Here is an 18,703-nt window from a genome sequence, read left to right as displayed (position 1 = left end):
AGTAATGTAAACATTTCAGTGTCGTTGATTACAGCAGAACAACAAATGTGACAGAGGGTCTTGATCCACCTCACTCTGCTCCATTTCCAGATCATTCCATAATCTTCTGGGTCCCATCAAATCCATTCTTTTGAAGCGATTACATCCCAAAACACAACAAAAATATGTCCCTCCTTTGGACAAAACTTGTATTCCAAGGTTTACCTTCCATCCCATTGCTAATTAACTGGAAGCTGCTGGTACTTTTACGTTCTTGACTTTCAAACTCCAGTTTTAAATTTGGTGAATGTGTAAGTAGTGCCTGAGCTGCCAGCACTGTGTAACAGCTTTGGATGTGTTTATTTTGGTGGAAGCTTCACTGGGACAGGCATTCCAAGTATTTCAGGATGACTTCACAAATCTGCAACGCCAAGTCTATAAAATACATCTAAATATTCCACGCTGGGGGTGGATTTCTTGGTCCTTTAGGTTTTGAAAATCGATTTGCAAAGCCTAGGAAGAAATAGTGTGTTTTTTAATGCAACAAATTCTGTATGTTACAGATGCTGATTATGTAATCCCTTAAAATAACACAGGAATTGAAAAGAGTTGTAATTTCAGATCTTTCCCAAGCTTTAAGATATGACAGAAAAGCAACATCCTGTAGTTCCAAATAAAGTTGTACATGTGTAAAAACTAAATATGTAAAACCCAATGGGCATCATCTGAAATATTTGTCATTTTTGAGTGTTCTGCCTGGCATTTAGACTTCCAAAAACCAGATTCTTCCTACCAAAACACAAAAAGGAAAACATACCAAAGTTCAGGAAAGACCTTGGAGAGTTTGTTGGGGCAGGTTCTGATGACTTTGTCAGTGGAGATGGATTCCAAATGCCTGGAAATAAAAAATGAGACTGGAGCAGTTGGTCACTGGTAATTCCAGAGGTGATCTTGGTGAACCATGGAATTCTTTAGGCTGGAAAAAGCCACTAAAATCATCAAGTCCAACCATCAAACCAGCACCAAGCCCCATCCAGCCTTGGATACTTCCAGGGATTCAGGAGCATCCACAGCTCACAGGGGAGAATTTCTTCCTTAATTTGTGCAATCCCATATTTACAGGGAGTGGATTTACTACTGCAGCAAGATCTGCTGAGAAAACGTTTGCTCAGAAGTCCTTTAAACCCTTTTTACCAATCTTGTTTTCAAGATGAGCATTTTAATTTTAGACCAAAATTATTCTAGTGGGGGATTCCTTATGTATGCTGTGCATAGCCTGGTCAGGATCTAGGCTGGGGCTCACATTCTCCCATTTGTAGGTTTGAATGACCTGAAGAATTTGATAATTTGTCCCCAAGGTCCCCAAAGGGCAGCACAGCATTTTTATGGCATTTCTACAGCTCTCCAGGTGAGAAGGTTCTCAGCTGGCACAGCTCTGTGTGTTCAAAGTGCAGGGAATTCCACACTGGAAAAGTTCAGGTTCTTGGTATTTCTGTCCTATACATTTAATTACTTACTTTTTCTCACATTTTTCAATATTTTCAAGCTCTGTAAAAAAAAAAATAGAAAAAGGCTAGTTGGGAAAAAAAAACCTGTGAAGCAGTGGATCAGCTACTGGGGTAAAGGAATTCACTGGTAATGCACGTGTATAAAACCACTGATAAATGTATATATAGATCAGCTACTATGGAAATTCACTGGTAAATGCACAAATATCACATTTCATGAAATGCAATCTTTGTGTTGCTCTTTTTGCCTTTTTCCTTGTCATCTCAAATGCCTCCAGTTTATATTTTTTTTGCTGTTTTCCTCAAGGGCTTTTCTGTTCCACCATAACACCCCAAAGTACAATCTCACAAGGATCATTTAGAGGAGGCTGGTGATGGTTCTGTCCTTGTAGGACAGACTCAGACTCCACTGGAGCAACTTTTCCCAGAGGATTCCAGGAGGATGGAGTGCCAAGGCACAGCCACTGGCAGGGCTGGGTTATCCTGTTCCCAGTGCAGACAGGGTGGCTGTTTGCACTTCTACACAGAATATTTTCATTACTCTTGTTTTCTTGCCCTAAACACAAGCTGTCTCCAAGCAGGCCCTGTTCCCCCAGTGAGAGAGCAGCACCAGCTGTGCCAGAGCTCTTCTCTCTCCCTCTGTGCTTTCCAAACCTTTTGTTTCTTTTACCTTGCTCCTCCTGAAGCATTTCAGGAGTTCTTTGGATGATGTTTCTGAGCCCTTGTTCTCCAAGCTTACAGGACTCGAGGAATTTCTTGCAGCAGGCTGCAGACCTGGGAACATACATCATACATACATTTCCAGCAGTCATCAACAAATCCTCCTGCTTTTTTCCAAGTGCTTTGTTGATGCTTTTCATCTCCTCTAATGCAGCACTTTTATAAATTTTCTGCAGGTTCCCTACTTGTGTTTGTTTTCATTGTATTTACTGAACTCTCCTGCAGGGAAGTGCTGGAACACTACCTGATAATGCTTTGAACAGAAACCTGCAGGTTTAGGTGTGAGTGTAAAACCTCAGCTCCATCCTGAGAAAAGAGCTCAGCACTTACTTGCTGCCTCAGCGAGAACAAATGACTCTGGGGTTCTTTCAGGAAGAGGAGGAGGACAATTAGAGCAATCCTGGGCTGCCTCTGAGAAAGCAGAGATAAAGGAGTTGGTTACCTAGCTTTAAAATAAAATAGATATTAGAAGCAACCAGCTTATCTCGGTTGTCTCAATGGAAACACACAACGTGCAGACAAAGAGGAGGCTGCAAAGAACCTCCTCGTGTGCAGGATGAGGCAGGAGCTGATTGGGAAACGTAAAACTACCAGCTCACTTGTTTGCAGAACTGTCTAGTTCTGGTTAGAACTATTTAGTTGAAGAACTATTTAGCAACAATTTCTGTTGCACTGAGCACAGATCCTGAACACATTTACTAAATAAAGCAGTTTCAGAAAAAAAGCAGATTATCCCAATGTTAAACTTATACCTGTTCGTGGGCTCCAAAGCTTCACACTCTGGAAACAAAAAAACACAAGGCAAGTATTTAAAATTCCCACATCCAAATGTTGTTTTCTTGCACACGAGGAAGCCAGAGAAGAGGAGGAAAGGATGTGATGTGCAAACACCCTCCCACATACACCTCCATGCTCATGGAAAGGAAGACAGGCTTGTGCCTCATTCTTCCACTTCTCAGAGCTGTCACTCAGTTTGGGATGATCAAGAGATGCCCACATTTTGTTCAGCTCCTGCTGGTTCCACAGGGCTGTGAGAAGCTTAGCAGAACACTAATGTCCTGTCTTCATTATTCTTCTCTAAATGAGGATCAGTATGTTTATTGTGTTTATGACACTGTATTTGTCTTAGAATCCCAAGAAATAATGTTTGGGGTAAAGCAGATGTTGGTAAGAAGGGGCTGGACTGAGGCTACATCTCCTTTCCAACCCTGAGCCCTGAAATCCCTGAAGTGTTCAGAGCCAGGCTGGACAGGGCTTGGAGCAACCTGGTCTAGTGGAAGGTGTCCCTGCCCATGGCAGGAGGATGGAATAGATTATCTCAAGAGTCCCTTCCAACCCAAACCATTCCATGATTCTATGATTCTATGAAATAATTTATGGCAAGTAGAAAGAAACTAGAGTCTTTCTCACAGAAGGAAATGTGGTTAGGAGATTGGCATAGGAATAGTGCTGGAAAAGGGGTAAAAAGCCACTCAGTTACCTTACATGGTCTCAGTCTCACAGGGTCATGAAACCTTCCTGAGTGAGACTCACCACTCCACTCCCAGGAGGTTCCAATATTTGGGTTTCTGTCTGGAAGCTGGAAATCCAAAGTGGCCCGAGGAAATTGTCCTGGAAGCAATTGAGCACCAGAGAGATCATTCCTCATCCCAGGCACTGCCAGAGGCTACAGAACCACCCTGATGGGCCCCCAGTGCTGCTCAGAGGCACATTTAATGTTGGTATCACTCACCTGAGTCAGTGGCCACAATGAAGGACTCGGGGGTGCGCTGGGGCAGGGGTGGAGGAGCATCATCATCATCAGGCTGGCCCAGAGGGGCTGCTTGGAGGGACATGGACAAGTTACTGCCATGGCAGGGCAGGAGGGGCACCTGTGTAGGGGAGGGGGCTGCTCCTGCCCTGCCATGAACCAGAGATTAAACCTTCAAACTGTGATTAAACATCCAAATAACTCCCAGCACTAATTGCACAAGGAAAGTGAGCATAACCCAGCACAGAGCCAGGCACACAGCTGGTGGTTCTGCTTGGGCTGCCACTCCCAGGGCTTGCCAAGGGCACTGGGATAACGAGCCTGTCTTTGTGGTATTGAGTGCTGGGGACCCTGGGCAGCACAAAGTGGAGCAAGTGCCAAAGCTGTGGACAATAGGAAATGTCCCATTGGGCCAGGACTAAACAGAACAAGGAATAGTTTTACCTTCCTCATATGACAGGTGATGGGTTTAAGGGTACAGATCTGGGCAAAACACTTGTGTTGAATTCATGGAATCCTAGAATGGGTTGGAAGGGACCTTAAAAACCATTTAGATCCAACACCCTCACCATGGGCAGGGGTGTCACCCAGGTTGCTCAGGGTCCCTAAAGTCCTGGATCTCTCAAGTCTCAGTGAGATTTCAGTGTGCCCTGCATGACATTCTGCAGCAAAGAGTGGGGTTTGACCCTGAAATCCTCAGAAAAAAAAATTTCTGGGAGCTTTTAGAATGCTTTTTGGAGCACCTTGGCGTAAGAATTGGTCAGCACCATCCCTGCCTCCCTGTGAGAGCTGTTCTGAGGTGACACAGAGGAGCTGTGTAATGCAAACACCAAAATTACACCTCTCTAGAGACTTTTGTGGGGAAAAAAAATTCAGGCAGGATGAAAACAATGTAAGGACGAAACCAATTGTTTCCTGAGCTCCCATGAGAGCCCAGTCCTGAGGAGCAGCTACAGCCCTGCCTGGACACCAGATGACCACAGTGACCACTCCCTCCAGCACACCCCAGCCCAGAGTGACCTTGTCCCGGGTGTCCCCGTGTCCCAGTGGCACTCACCCGGGGGGAGGGTCCTGTCCTGGCTCGGGGCAGCGTGCTGGGCTGGTGGGGAGCTGGGCTGCAGCGGGGCACTGGCAGAGCACGGAGGGAGCAGCTCGTCCTGCCCCTCCAGGAAGGGAAACACAGGGGATGTGGGCTTGTCTGGAGAGGGTGAGGAGAAGTAGGGGTCTTCTGCTGAGCACAGGTGAGGGTGAGGGCATTGCCCCTGCTTCCTGGGGCCTGGGGGAACATCTGCTGCTCGTCTGGAGGGCTTCAGCTCCGCTGGGGAAAATCCATCCTGGAAGCTCGAGCGAGTGGACTCTGGGCTCCAAACAGGCTTGGCATCCCCTGCATCCCATTGCCAGCCTTCTGCCCGCTGCCCCAGCTCCAGAGGGGTGGATACAGTCCATGCCAGGGGTGCTCTGGCACCAGTCCCCCTCCTGCCTGCTCCCTTTGGCTCCGGCTCCAGCTCCCAGCTGCGGCGCTTGTGAGGAGCATCCCCAGCAGCCCAGGGCTCGCTGGCTGCTGCCCTCCTGCAGCTGCTGGAGTTGAGAGCCCCGAAGGAGATGGCCTGTCTGATGGGGGGCACTCTCTGGGCAGGGCTGTGCTGTGCCCCTGGGGCACACAGAGAGGGCAGGGATGCTTTGCTCTGTGCCCCCGCAGGGAGATGTTGGTGCCCATCCTGCTGCACAGGGAGATGCTGCTCTGGAGCCTGCTCCTCCTGCTCTGAGCTGCAGGAAAAGCACAAGGAAGTGGTGTGGGGTCAAAGCCATGGAGGCTTAGAAAATGTTAACCCACCAACCCCAATTCCCTTGGGAATGCAGAGCCCAGCCCAGCCTCAAGCAAATCCTTCTCTGTGCTCCATTTCAACACTGCTAAATGGTGAGCAGAGGAGGCTCCTTTATGTCAGCAAGCTGAACCTAAAAGCAAAATTATGTGCAGAAAGCAGACCCTGCAATCCCAAAAGTGTCCATAGAGAGATCCACCACCCTCTGAAGCTGCTGATGTTGGGAAGCTGGATCCTCAGGATTGCTATTCCTGCAGCAAGGGGCACTGCAGTGGAATGTGCAGATGGAAGATGGGACCAGTGTGGAGGCATTCCATGCCAGGTAGAGGGCTGGGATGACCCAGCTGCTGTTTTCATGAGACTTTTTTATACTGGTTTATACTGTTTTATACTGGTTTATACTGGTTTATACTATTTTCAGTTAATATGTGAAACACTGCATGGCACAAAGCCCAGGACAGAAGAAGGGGACAGATAATGGCACAAGGGAACAGGCTGAGACACATCAGTGAGAAGAGCAGGAATTGTTAGGAAATTAGGAAAAGTTTCTTCACTGAGGGGGTGCAACAGGCTGCCCAGGGAAGTGGTGGGAACACCTTCTGTGGAAGTGTTTAAAAAACATGTAGATGTGGCACTTGGGGACAAGGCTTAGTGTTGGACCTGGGTTAATGGTTGTGCTCAGTGGTCTTAGAAGACTTTTCCAACTTTTATGACTCTATGAATTATGTCAGGAACAAACATGAGAGTCAAAGTGAGACTCAGGGGAGGCAGAAGATCCTGAGAGCTAAAGTGTCCCAAATCACACACCAAAAAGTTCATCCCTCTAAAATTGTGTGGGTGACTGCAAATACCAACCAGGGATCCTTGTGCTGAGCCTTACCAGGTGAGTGAACTCAGGCCATAAATGTCCTCCTCTGGAGCCAGGACTGGCTTGGCTGCAGGATGCCCTGCTCCTTCCTAGGAAAAAGAAATATTTACAAACAAGAGTGAGGAGGCAGAATGCAAAGAACACCAATGTGGCTGCTTCAGGAGCTGGGATTTTTGCCAAATACTTCTAATTACTAAAGCACTTGGGAAAGACACCAAGGTGGAGCTGAAAACTGCAGACAGAAGAGCAGCTCCTGCTGGCTCCTTTCTGAAATGAGGGTACAGTGAGCCTTGCAGCCATCCAGCTGTGCCAAACAGCTGTGCACACACTCTGCCTTCAGGAGCCCACACTGGGTGCTGGTTTTGTTTGTGACACCAGCTCATGGCCAGCCCAGCTCTGCACAGTGTCCTCAGAGGACAGGGAGGTTTAGGGGGGAGAGAGGTTTGGGCAAGAGCTACAAAACCACATCCTGACTTGAAACGTCCTCTGCATTTTGTGTCAGCCCAGCCCTGTGTGACCTTTGCTCACAGACTCTCCTTAACCAGTCCAAAAAGGCTTTTTCCAAAAAGGCTTTTTGCAGTTCTTTTCTCACTGAGCTCTGACTTGGAACATCCTGCAAACCCTATGGCAAAATCTGAGGCACGAGTCCCATTGCAGGATCCCCTTCCCAGTTCTTGAGATAAAAGTTTCTGACAAAATGAGCTCACTGTGACCTTCCAGGCTTTGCTGTGATACATTTGCTTTCCTGGATTTGATCCAGTGAGGCTCATGTCCGCAGTCACAGAACAGCAAGAGCAAAGAAAACCTCAACCAGAGATGTTTTGGCAATTCCTGTTGATATGCAACTTCACACCAAGACCACATTCTTTTCCTCAGAAGTGTAACAGATTTGTGAGACTTTGCTTTGTTTTTTCACAAGATATTTCCCCCTGTGCCCTACCACAGCCAGGCTGTAGGGCTGATTCCCTCACTAGCACACTTTCAGCCTCACTGCTTTGTGATCCCAAGCTTCCCAACCTGGTCTGAGAATCCCTCAGCTGCTTGCAAGCACTCCATGAAGACAAATTCCACTGGCACATCCCCATGCAAATCAGACACTCCTGTAAATTTGTGCTGTTCTATTCGCTCATGACATTAAACAATCATAAAAATGTATAGAAATTAGAAAATGGTTTTGAGACTGAAGAAAATTTAGGTTTTGTTTGTGATAAGCATTGCACATTCAGGGGAAGAGCTGGATTCTCATGGGTTCTCAGTTTGGGTATCAAGGGGAGCAGAAAATAGGGGAATTCATCCCAGGAATTGAGGTGCTGGAGTTCCCAGGTGCAAGAGGCAGAGTGTTTGTCCTGGGACTTTTACCTGTGAAGCAGCAGAATCTTTCTGGGCATCGAGTGCTTGGATCTGCCTTTTGAAGAGCTCGATCACCGCGTCGTAAACCAGCTCGTACTGCTCCTGCATTCCACAGACACCAAATGTGGCACCTGCCAATGGCCACCTCCTGCCAAGCAAGCAGCACCCCAGGACAAGCTCCTGTCCTGTGCTTGGCAGGGTGTGAGTTCTGAGAAGAGGCAGAAGCCACAACTCTCACAGGGTTCACATGAAGCATTTGGGGGGTTTCTGTGTGTGCAAACAATGCTGTTCTGCATTGAGCTTCCTCTTCAGTCTGTTGCAGCTGAGAAAAGTTCCCACTTTATTGCCTGGATAGTCCCTGGTTTCACAGTGTAAGCATTCAATAAATCACACTGTGAGCACTGCCCAGCTGTCCACAAGGAAACGTTCAGCTACCAAATTAATTTCTGCCAAATCATTGTTCTGTTCAGAAAAGGCACTTTGCACAACATCTCCCACCAGCACCACTGCTCTGGGTTTCCCTGCTGTGAACCCTCCTGGGGAAAAGGTCAGCATGGAGCAGCTGGTGACATTCCCCAAACACACCTTGGTCTGCACGATGCAAGGTCTTTGCGTGCGCATTTCCTGGATCAGACTGAAAACGCTGAAGTTCATTGGAACAATCTGGCAAGAAAGAGAAAAGACAAAATTGTTTCAAAGTAAAAGAGATTTGGGTTTCATATTGGGAAGGAATTGTTCCCTGGGAGGGTGGGGAGGAGCTGGCACACGGTGCCCAGAGCAGCTGTGGCTGCCCCTGGGTCCCTGGCGGTGCCCAAGGCTGGGCTGGACAGGGCTTGGAGCAACTTGGAATAGTTAAAGGTGTATCTGCCATGGCAGGGGGCTGGAAAGAGAATTTTTAAGATCCTTTCAACCCAAATATTTCCATGATTTCACTGATAAAAAATTACAGATGGGTCTAATTCCATGAAGCTTCCAAGTCATGGCACAGTTCAGAATACTGTCTGAAATCCAGGCCTGCTACTGCAATGATTTTTAACAATGGGCCTGCTTAAAGTGTTATTTTTTAAATTACAAACCATCCTCCTCCCTCCTGTCTCACACTGCACAGAAAATATCCTTTTTTTAACAGCTGTGGGCAGCAGGATGGACGTGACAGTGATTTCCCAGCTGGGTGGTTCAGGGAGCTGTAGAACAGAAGACAGCAGGCTCTCCTCTGAGTCCCACCTGCCCCAAGCCAGGGATTACTGCCTGCACCTTATTGGAGTCAGAGTAAAGCAAAGACAAGGTTTGGAAACACTGAATCTCTGATGTGTGAGTGCAGAGAGGCAGATGCAGACAGTACAGATGTATTGAAAGTGAAGGTCAGCTCTTCAGAGCTGGAGGTCTGGCCAGAGGGAGAGTGCAGGGGGGATTCTGCCCCACTGGTGTGATGCTCTCAGTGCCCAAAGACAGCAGTGGGACAAACTGGGAATGTGGAATGAGCACTTTGGTCACTGCCCTTCTCCAGTCAGGCTGTGGGGAGCTCCCATGCAGCTGGAACCCACCTGAGTGCAGTCAGAGGGGGGGAAAGGCTGGGGGAAAGGCTGGGGGGGACAGAGGGGTGCAGGGCTGGCACTCACCCCGTCCTTCAGCAGCTTCTGGGTGTAGTCAATGGCACAGATGACACCAGTTCTGCCACAGCCAGCACTGCAATGACAGCCCAGGACAGGGTGGGCACACTGTGTTTTCTGACTGGGATGTTTGGAGATCACCCACAGCCAGCTGTGACCCTGCTGTCCCACACACATCCTGCAGGGTGCTGCAGCCCCAGCCCACGCAGGGCTCTGCTGCACAGGGCTGGGGGGCACAGCTCATCCCCTGACAGCAGCTCTCAGCCCTCCTGTGCTCACCAGCCACACGTGGTGGTCCCTGACCCAGACATTCTCACTCTCTGCAGCTCCCTGGCAGGAGGCTGTAGCTTGGTGCTGCTCATTCCTCCCAACTAACAAAGGACAGAATAAGAAATGGCCTCAGGTTGCCCCAGGGGAGGTTTAGATTGCACATTAGGGAAAATTTCTGCACCAAAAGCATTGTCAGGCACTGGCACAGGCTGCCCAGGGTGGTGCTGAAGCCACCATTGAGAGGAGGTGTGGATGTGGCACTTGAGGACTTGATTTAGTGATGGCCTTGGCAGAGCTGGACAAATGATTAAACTCAACCACCTTAAGGGACTTTCCCAACCTGAACACCTCCATGGTTCTGTGATTCTATTGCTGGCCTCCTTCTCTTCTGCCTGTCCCCAGAGGAGCCCTTTACCTTTGGGCTCCCTGCAAGAGGAATTTGGCCACCTTCCCTGCCCTGGGGACTGGCAGCACAGGGATGGGGTGACCAGCAGCCCTCCCTGCTGGCTCCCAGCTCACCCACCTGCAGTGGATGCACACAGGGACCCTGTCATGGGGCTGGTAGCAGCGAATGTCCCTGACCAGCTCCAGGATGGGCTGGATGGAGGAGGGCACGTGGTGGTCCGGCCAGTTTTTGTAGTGGAAGTGGTGGATGGTGCGAGTTACCTGCAGGAGAAGAGCAGTGCCAGGATTCCTGCTGGATTTCTGAGTCAGAGGAGCTGCATTTCTGCTCCCTCCCCAGCTCCCAGCAGCAGCAAAGGGCAGAGCAGCAGTTTGCAGCTGGTTTTGCTGCAGGAGCTGTTTTATGACATTCTTGGCCTCACTTACCCCAAGTCTGATTTGCCATGACTGAAAAACAGCTTCAGAAACTCAGGTCTGAGTTAATGAATTTTTTACTTCCTTTGTTCCCTCAACTGCTGTCAAATCTAATTCAGCAACCTGAGCAATGTAAAATTTTCTGCACAAAATGTACCATGTTTCAATATATTATTTATACAACAAAACCATGCTAAGGTGCATTTTTCTACCCTGACCTTTCCTCCTTACCTCATTCAGGGTCACCTTTAAAGTCCTAATCACATACTCATTCCTCTTCTCCTCAGCCTCCTGCAGGAGAAGGAGTCAGAGTCAGATTTTCTGTGGCTGCCCTGGGGTGGGGCAGGTGCTGAGGGGGCTGCACTCACACAGGTGATGGAGAAAGGGCCACAGTGCAGGGGGGAGCCATCCACCTCTGCCCAGTACCGCTCACATTTCTTCTGTTGGGACAAGCAGGTGTGCTTGGTTATTCCCCACTGGCCCAGTTGTGCTTGTCCTTATTAATTTTTTAATTTTTTTTTTCCAGGTCAAAATTCACACTGGGAAGAGGCTCAGCTCTTGCTGCTGTCCATTTCCAGCCTCCCCTTCCTTGGAGCTGCCACTGCTGGATTTCCCTTTCCAGAGAGATTCCCTACACTACTGGAAATGGCTAAAGGATTTCATGGAATCAGAGACAGGGTTGGTTGGAAGGGACCTTAAAGATCATCTCATTTCACCCACTGCCATGGGACATCTCCCATGGGACCATTTGCAGCTGGAGACCCAAAACCAGCTTATATCAAACAGAAACTCACTGTGACTAATGGATTTAATAAAATTCTGTTTCTCTCCCCCTGCCCTGCCACTCAGGGTCACCTGTGACTCACTACTCACCTTCCCCATTTCAAACTCCATACAAGCCATGACCACAACCTGCAGGAAGAAAGTTCATTAGAAAAGTCTGAACACGGGTTTCTTATCCCCGCAGCAAAATTAAAATTAAAAATTAAACTCATCTCTTGTGGGTACTTATCAGTGATAAGGAATCTCTGTGAGCTGCCTTCTGCCAAGCCCCAATTGCCAGAGCAGTCCCACTGGGACATCACCCAGAGCCTGGGACAAGGAGCTCCCCAGGCAGAGCCCAAAGGCAGGACAGCCACCAGCAGACCCCTGCACCAGTGGGAGGAGGCTGACAGGAGAGATGTGGGGCACACAAAACATCTGGAGAGAAACCTGACACTCCCACTGGCTCACAAGGACTTCTGGATGGAAAGATAATTTATTTTTTTTTTAAGTAAATATGAAGTTTAAATATAAATCTGCACCTTACCAGGACTTCATACTCCCAGACCATCCTCCAGAAGTCAGTGACAGTAGTGGGGAGAGGACCCTGGGTTGCAATGTATGCTCTTGGCCCATAGACACCCTGGAACATTCAAACCAGACAAGGACACATCTGTGCACAGTTCAGCAGCAGAAATAAAGCCATTCCCCTCTCTGAATGGACTTCTATCAGCAAGCCCATTAAGGATTTTGCAGGACTTCCATGTAGTTGAATTTTGGACACATAATTAACTCAAGCAGTGCTGTGCAAACCAAAGAGGGCCCAGCTGGGGAGCTGGGACTGAGCTGAGATCTGCTCCCAGAGACCAGCACCAGTTCTTACAGGAGCCTGGAGGTGATGTGGCCACAGCTCTTTGCTGATGGCCAGAGAATGAGCTTGTACAGAGCCCTGGGTCACTGCTCATGGAGAATGAAGGGAACTTTCTATTTATCTATGAATGAATCATCTATCTATCTATCTATCTATCTATCTATCTATCTATCTATCTATCTATCTATCTATCTATTATCTATCTATCTATTATCTATTTATCTATCTGTCAGTCAGAGAAGGGCTGTAGGTCCAGGACAGTCCCAAAACTTGTGGAGTTGCAGAAGGAGCACTGTCCCACCCTGAGCCCTGTCCCACCCTGAGCCCTGTCCCACCTGAGCTCTGTCCCACCCTGAGCCCTGTCCCACCGTGAGCCCTGTCCCACCGTGAGCCCTGTCCCACCCTGAGCTGTCCCACCCTGAGCTCTGTCCCATCCTGAGCCCTGTCCCACCTGAGCCCTGTCCCACTTGAGCCCTGTCCCACCTGAGCCCTGTCCCATCTGAGCCCTGTCCCACTTGAGCCCTGTCCCACCCTGAGCTGTGTTCCACCTGAGCCCTGTCCCACCTGAGCCCTGTCCCACCCTGAGCCCTGTCCCATCCTGAGCCCTGTCCCACCCTGAGCCCTGTCCCACCCTGAGCTGTGTCCCACCTGAGCATTGTCCCATCCTGAGCTCTGTCCCACCCTGAGCCCTGTCCCACCTGAGCCCTGTCCCACCCTGAGCTGTGTTCCACCTGAGCCCTGTCCCACCTGAGCCCTGTCCCACCCTGAGCCCTGTCCCACCCTGAGCCCTGTCCCACCTGAGCTCTGTCCCACCCTGAGCCCTGTCCCACCCTGAGCCCTGTCCCACCCTGAGCATTGTCCCATCCTGAGCCCTGTCCCACCCTGAGCTGTCCCACCTGAGCCCTGTCCCACCCTGAGCCCTGTCCCACCCTGAGCCCTGTCCCACCCTGAGCCCTGTCCCACCTGAGCTCTGTCCCACCCTGAGCCCTGTCCCACCCTGAGCCCTGTCCCACCCAGCTCTGCCCCTTTGCTTGCCCCAGCAGTGAGTCCCAGCCCTGCAGCCCTGCAAGGTTTCCTGCCTCTGCTCTGCTTTCAGCCCAGGTGACTCTGGCCACAGGCACTTTTGCACCACTCTCAGCCACCAAAGGCAGCAGTGGCAACGGGGAAGTTGGAGCTGTGAACCACAAATTGTTCCACCCCCGGCTCCAGCATCCCCTGCCCCGTGCCTCTGTGTGCAGGGGGGGTTTGAGGCTCTCTCATATTCTTACATCAAACCTGGGCTGTCCTTGAGCACAGCCCAGAAACTGCTGCAGGGTCCTTTGGTTCACCTGAGCCCCCACCTGCTCCTCCTGGCACAACTCACTGATACCTTCACAAGACAAAGCACCACAGGAGAGGCAAACCTTGATGAAGTTGGCATTGATGTAATGAGAATCTGTGTCCGAGGTAATCAGGGACAGCTCCACTCTGCTGTGGTCGACTGCAAAAGCAGGGGAGGCAGTCAGTGTCTGTCCTTTGTGGTCACTGAGCCCTGGAGGGCAGCACAGGGGCTTTGGGGACACTCATGTCACCCAGGGTAGGGGCGAGCTGATGTCCCTCCCATTCCTCCCACAGCCCTGCTGCCTGCACACCCAGGGGCTGGACAAGATCCTTTTGGGCAGTGAGGCTTTGGGGACAGCTGCAGGTGCTGCCACTGTCCCAGTGCAATGCTGATCCCCTCTGAGCATGCAGCAAGCCAAGCCCACAACCCAAAAATGCACTGCAGGCTCTAAGCAGGTCTGTGGGGAGAGACAAAGGTTTGAAAGCTGGACTCGATCTTGGAGGTCTTTTCCAGCCTTAATGATTCTGTGATTTGCTCTCTTTTCCAAGCTGGAATGGATGGAAGAGGCAGGCTGCTGTGATCCTGGACAGCATCCTTAGGAGAGCTCTGCACCCAGCCAAGCCAAACCACAGCAGGGTTTGCCTGTTGTCTGCTTTGTACATCATGGAGACATCACTGTCCAAAGGGCTTTGGACACAAGTGGTTGCAGTGCCAACCAGAAACCTTGCAAGGATAATCACTAGAGAATGTGTTTCCTAGTGAATAGAAATTTGTCTGTAGAAATACCACAGAATCACAGAATATCCTGAGCTGGAAAGGACCCACAAGGACCATCGAGTCCAGCTCCCATCCCTGCACAGGACATCCCCAAAATCCCACCCTGAGAATGCTGATCTGTGCCAAAGTCCTCCAGAGCAGGCAGTGCAGCAGCCAAAGCCCTGAATCTGAGCAGCAGGACTCAAAGCCAAGAGACAGCAGTGAGATGCTCACAGACAACTGTGCAGGCGGGCACCAGGGACAGGAACAAGAAAAGCAAGAAAAAACAAAAGGCTGAGTAGGAACATATGCCATTTCCAACCTACAAGGTAAGATGTCCTTATATCTGTTCTTCTTGGCATTCTCTGGCTGCTCAGATGCTGCTGTAGGATAGATTTTATCTGATCTGTACTTTGTTGACTGTCTCTTCAGCTTCTGTGATAAAAGAGTGGAACAAATTACAGCAGACGTGCTACAGCCAGGCACTACTACAGAGCCCTGAAGGTCTCCAGGGGTCACATTTGCTACCACAAAGCAGGGCTGGCACCATTAATTCTTTCCTGAGTGGCTTTGCTCAGGGCAAGAAAAGAGACAGAACCACCCAGCAGAGGCTTCTGAAGAATGGAAAGTGTGTGCAGAGGCAGTGCCCCCACGGTGGCTTGTGCAGTGACACAAGGCATCAGTGAGTGAGGCCCAGGGGAACCACTCAGCACAAATATCACAGGAGTGACAGTGTCAAAGCTCCTTCAACAAGTGATACCAGAAAAGACAGGTAGATCTTTTGATTTTTCTCATTTTGGTAGAGATGCTCCCATCTGTAGCTGGAAGCAGTGCTGCTCAAGTCACTGAGGGAGCACGAGCAGCTGGAGCAGAGTGACTCCATGGACTGATGAAAGAAAAGGAGAGGGAGTCCTGGGACAGACCCTTAGGGCTGCAAATCTCTCATCTCTTTCATTTTCAGGAAAAAGCTGCAGCACTCACAGGGAGTTAAGGGATCTTTCTCCTAGCAAAGCAAAGTAGAATTTTATTTCACTGCCACCAGCTTCTGAATAACCCACACTATTTATTACCATCAGCTTCAGAAGCACCATTCTCTCTCTGTGTTTTCTTTCATGTTTTTGTGTCCAGGTGTCTGGGTTTTTAAAAATATTAAACTGCAGTTTTAAAACACTAAATTCAGCCAGAATAGAAGTTAAATCTCAGATCTGATGGGATGAGTCAGGGAGGAGGTACAGGAGGCTCAGGACAGTCCATATGTCCAATCTGTTAATCAAGAATGTAGGGCAGACACAGTGGGATAGAAATTATGGGAGCAGGGTGGGTTTTGTAACTTCCACATCCCTGTAACCTTCTGAGCAATCCTGGTGTTGGTCACATCCTCCTTCCAGTGCACCCCCAGTTTCCAGGGAAAGCTTTCATGGAAGGGGCATCACCCCATACTAAAGCCAGTCTTCCCAGAGCTGAGGCCATGAATTATCTGACACCTATCATTTATAGTAACATCACCACAATTTGCAGGTAAAAATGTTTGGTCCCACAAGGAGAGGGCAGGAATTGGGGTGGAGGAATGGCACTGAATGCTTCTGTCACATTTGGAAGCAGAAGCTGAGGTCACAGCCGTGCAAAAGTGGCTGCAAATCAGGTCACTCTGAGAGGATCTTATCCCACACAACAGGAAATGAAGCCTGGACCATTTTCCACCTGCCATTTTGATAAGAAATGAATACACCAGGCTGCTGGAGCCAGCCTGAGCACCAGGGCTCAGAGCCCACTGCCTCACACACACAAACACCCAGCAGAGAGAGGGGAAACTCAGCAGGCTGTGACAGCACTTTGTTCCATGGAACAACAGACTGTCACTGCAGGCTCAGATTAATCACTTCCCTCCACCCCAGACACCTGGAAACCAAGCACTCAGCTTGGTTTGAAGTGTTTGAAGTGTTTGAAGTGCCAGATTTTGCTGGTATGACAGAGCAGGGCTGGAGCTTGTGGGGACCCCTCAGTAACCCAGAGCCCACTGCCAGGGTCAGGCCAGTGTTTGACACGTATCAGGTCTCACAGGGGTGCCACTTTTACCCTTCCCTTTGCCTGTGAAAGCTGGGCAGTGTCTCAGAGCAGCCCAGACAGCCTGGCAGAGCCTCCTGCCTCCAGCTGACACACCAAGAGCCACCTCCAGCCACCAGCTTGAGCCATGAGATGCTGCATTGGCATCTCACCCCTGGCATCCAAACCAAAAAATATATCAGATAGCTACAAATTCAGAGCAATGTACAACACAGGGGCTGCTGGGAGCCATCGGCATTTTGTGCAGCTTTTGCCTTGGGGAAACAAGAAAGTAATTTCCAGGAGGGGCCAGGAGCACTGCTGGATGTAGAGCACACAGATCCCAGAACAGAATGATTTGGGTTCATCTCATCTCATTAAAGCTCATCCCACACCACCTGCTGCCTCATTCCACACCTTCCACTATCCCAGTTTGTTCCAAACCCTCTCCAGCCTGGCCTTGGACACTCCCAGGGATGGGGCACCCAGAGCTGCCTTGGGCAACCTGTGCTCTATAGAAACAAGGACAAGGCAAAACCAGAGATCCCTGGCATGAACTCGTGTGCCACAGGTTGCAATGGGGAGAAGAGCAGAGGCTCCATGTTCTTCCCTGTATCCTCAGCTGTGTCACCAGGGCCAGGGGCTCCATGTTCCTCCCTGTCCCCCCAGTTCTGCAACCAGGCAAAGTGAAACCGTGTCCCGACAAGTGCAATTGCCAAGCAGAAAACAGGAAGCACTCGGGTAATTAGTTAAAAAGCAAACAGTTCAAATGCAAACTATTAAATTCCTATCATGTCTTTACATTCCTCTCAGCCCATTTAATTTCTGGCTGTCTGCTGTAAAACTCCTAGAAACCCTCACTGTCACGAGTTTGAGAGGCGACGGAGCGATCCCCTCCGAAAGGAGCTGAAACACCCAGCCAAGCCTTGAGTGAACTCACCAAAAACTCCTCTGCAAACTCTCCTGGGCTGAGCTTCTTGCCCTGGGCCCTCTCGAGGTTCTGCAGCAGGATGCCCCTTTGGTCCATGGTGCCGGGGTGTGCCTGGCCTGGCCCTCCTGGGAAGGGACATGTCAAGTGATCGGCGGCGGAAGGCAGCGCCGGGGAGCTGCCTGTGGTTTTCTGACTTCAGCACAGCCCCAAAGGAAATTCGTGTGCAGCAGATCATCCTGGTCAAACAGCTCAGCACAGCACAGCTCAGCACTGGCCCTGGCAGCCCTGCTCAAACCAGCCCTGCTTGGCACAGCCTGGGCAGTGGTAGGGAATGTCCAAAGCCCCATTATCCCAATTCCTTCAGCCACCACTGCCAGGGGTAGCCAGGGCTGAGCACAGGGGGCAGCTGTGGAGGATTCACATCCCAAGGGGTTGTGCTTCTCCAGGAAGGCTTCAAACCACTGGAAGAATCCATAAAAAAACATGGAAAATCCATAGCTCCCCTTCGTGCTTTTAACATGGAATTCCAGAAAGGAAGGGTTGGAAGGGATCTTAAAGCTCATTTCTATGGGCAGGGACACCTTCCACTATCCCAGGCTGCTCCAAGCTCCATTCAGCTCAGCCTTGGACACTTTCCAGGGATGGAAGTTTATAGTCTGCTTTCCACATCAGCTGTAAAATATTTTGAAAGAATCTTTCAGGTAGATGCTGACACCCAAACAGGTGTTACTGCCCTGGGCTGCACAACTTCCAGAGAAAAACCATCCTTGTGCTTCAGGTTGACTCTTCCAGCCATCATTCCCCATACCTTGTGGGTTTTGCCAGAAGAGAGGATCACATCAGAGTCCAGCAGACTATAAAATCAAATTAATGATGCCAGCCTGACTCACCTCTCTCACTGTGCAACACTTGAAAAGCCCCATAAGCAAAGGGGAGGCCATTCCCAGGTGGGAAGAGGAGGCAGAGAGCAGTTCTGGAAGGCCAACCATCTTCTCTACATGAAGTGGGGAAAACTAAACAAAAACTAAGCTAAACCAAACAATTTTCAACCAAAAAAATCCCCCAGTAGATATGAAAATCACATCTTCCATACTTCCAATACCTCATGTGTTGCACAAAAGCTTCAGACTCATTGAACCAAGTCTGATTCTCTCCCTCTAACCAAGACCATGCAAGGTGTCCCCTTCTGTGTTTTCTTGCAGATTGGGCACAGAGCAGCTCCAGGATTCCTGTATTCAGTAGTTAAAAGGCAAAGGGCTGCTAATCACTCTTTGTTTAAAATATCAAATGCTAATTTTGCAGAAGTAAGACTTGGAGTCACCTGA

The 18,703-nt window shown here is 49.7% G+C and overlaps 1 protein-coding gene across 2 annotated transcripts; it reads right to left on the bottom strand.

The window, feature by feature from the left end:
- Positions 1-122: 122 nt before the first annotated feature.
- PTPN22 (protein tyrosine phosphatase non-receptor type 22) lies at positions 123-17,635 on the bottom strand. Of its 2 annotated transcripts, XM_079327402.1 has the most exons (21): positions 17,388-17,635; positions 14,731-14,839; positions 13,731-13,807; positions 12,004-12,099; positions 11,568-11,606; positions 11,063-11,134; positions 10,926-10,985; positions 10,402-10,544; positions 9,618-9,684; positions 8,584-8,661; positions 8,008-8,100; positions 6,661-6,737; positions 5,015-5,724; positions 3,940-4,026; positions 3,688-3,818; positions 2,960-2,987; positions 2,538-2,618; positions 2,158-2,261; positions 1,497-1,527; positions 797-874; positions 123-492 (listed from the first exon to the last, which is right to left on the bottom strand). In XM_079327402.1, exons 1-21 carry the CDS (start codon positions 17,472-17,474, stop codon positions 428-430), a joined length of 2,313 nt encoding a protein of 770 aa, XP_079183528.1. In that variant the 5' UTR covers positions 17,475-17,635; the 3' UTR covers positions 123-427. The 2 variants fall into 2 exon arrangements, with proteins under 2 accessions (XP_079183528.1, XP_079183529.1); XM_079327403.1 differs by lacking the exon at positions 11,063-11,134.
- Positions 17,636-18,703: the final 1,068 nt, after the last annotated feature.

The sequence above is a fragment of the Erithacus rubecula genome (genome assembly GCF_903797595.1).
Source record: "Erithacus rubecula genome assembly, chromosome: 26".
Taxonomy (NCBI): Eukaryota; Metazoa; Chordata; class Aves; order Passeriformes; family Muscicapidae; genus Erithacus; species Erithacus rubecula.
Note: the sequence above shows the minus strand (reverse complement) of the source record. Positions and strands in the feature narration are given on the sequence as shown.

What these genes read in the sequence shown, in the direction of transcription:
- PTPN22 (XM_079327402.1), bottom strand. Translation starts at nt 17,474, where the DNA reads ATGGACCAAAGGGGCATCCTGCTGCAGAACCTCGAGAGGGCCCAGGGC. An exon ending in AGAAGCTGCTGAAGGACGGG is followed by an intron (nt 8,662 to 9,617) that starts GTGAGTGCCAGC and finishes CTTTCTTGCCAG; the next exon opens with ATTGTTCCAATGAACTTCAG. An exon ending in TGAGACTGAGACCATGTAAG is followed by an intron (nt 2,988 to 3,687) that starts GTAACTGAGTGG and finishes TTTTGTTTCCAG; the next exon opens with AGTGTGAAGCTTTGGAGCCC.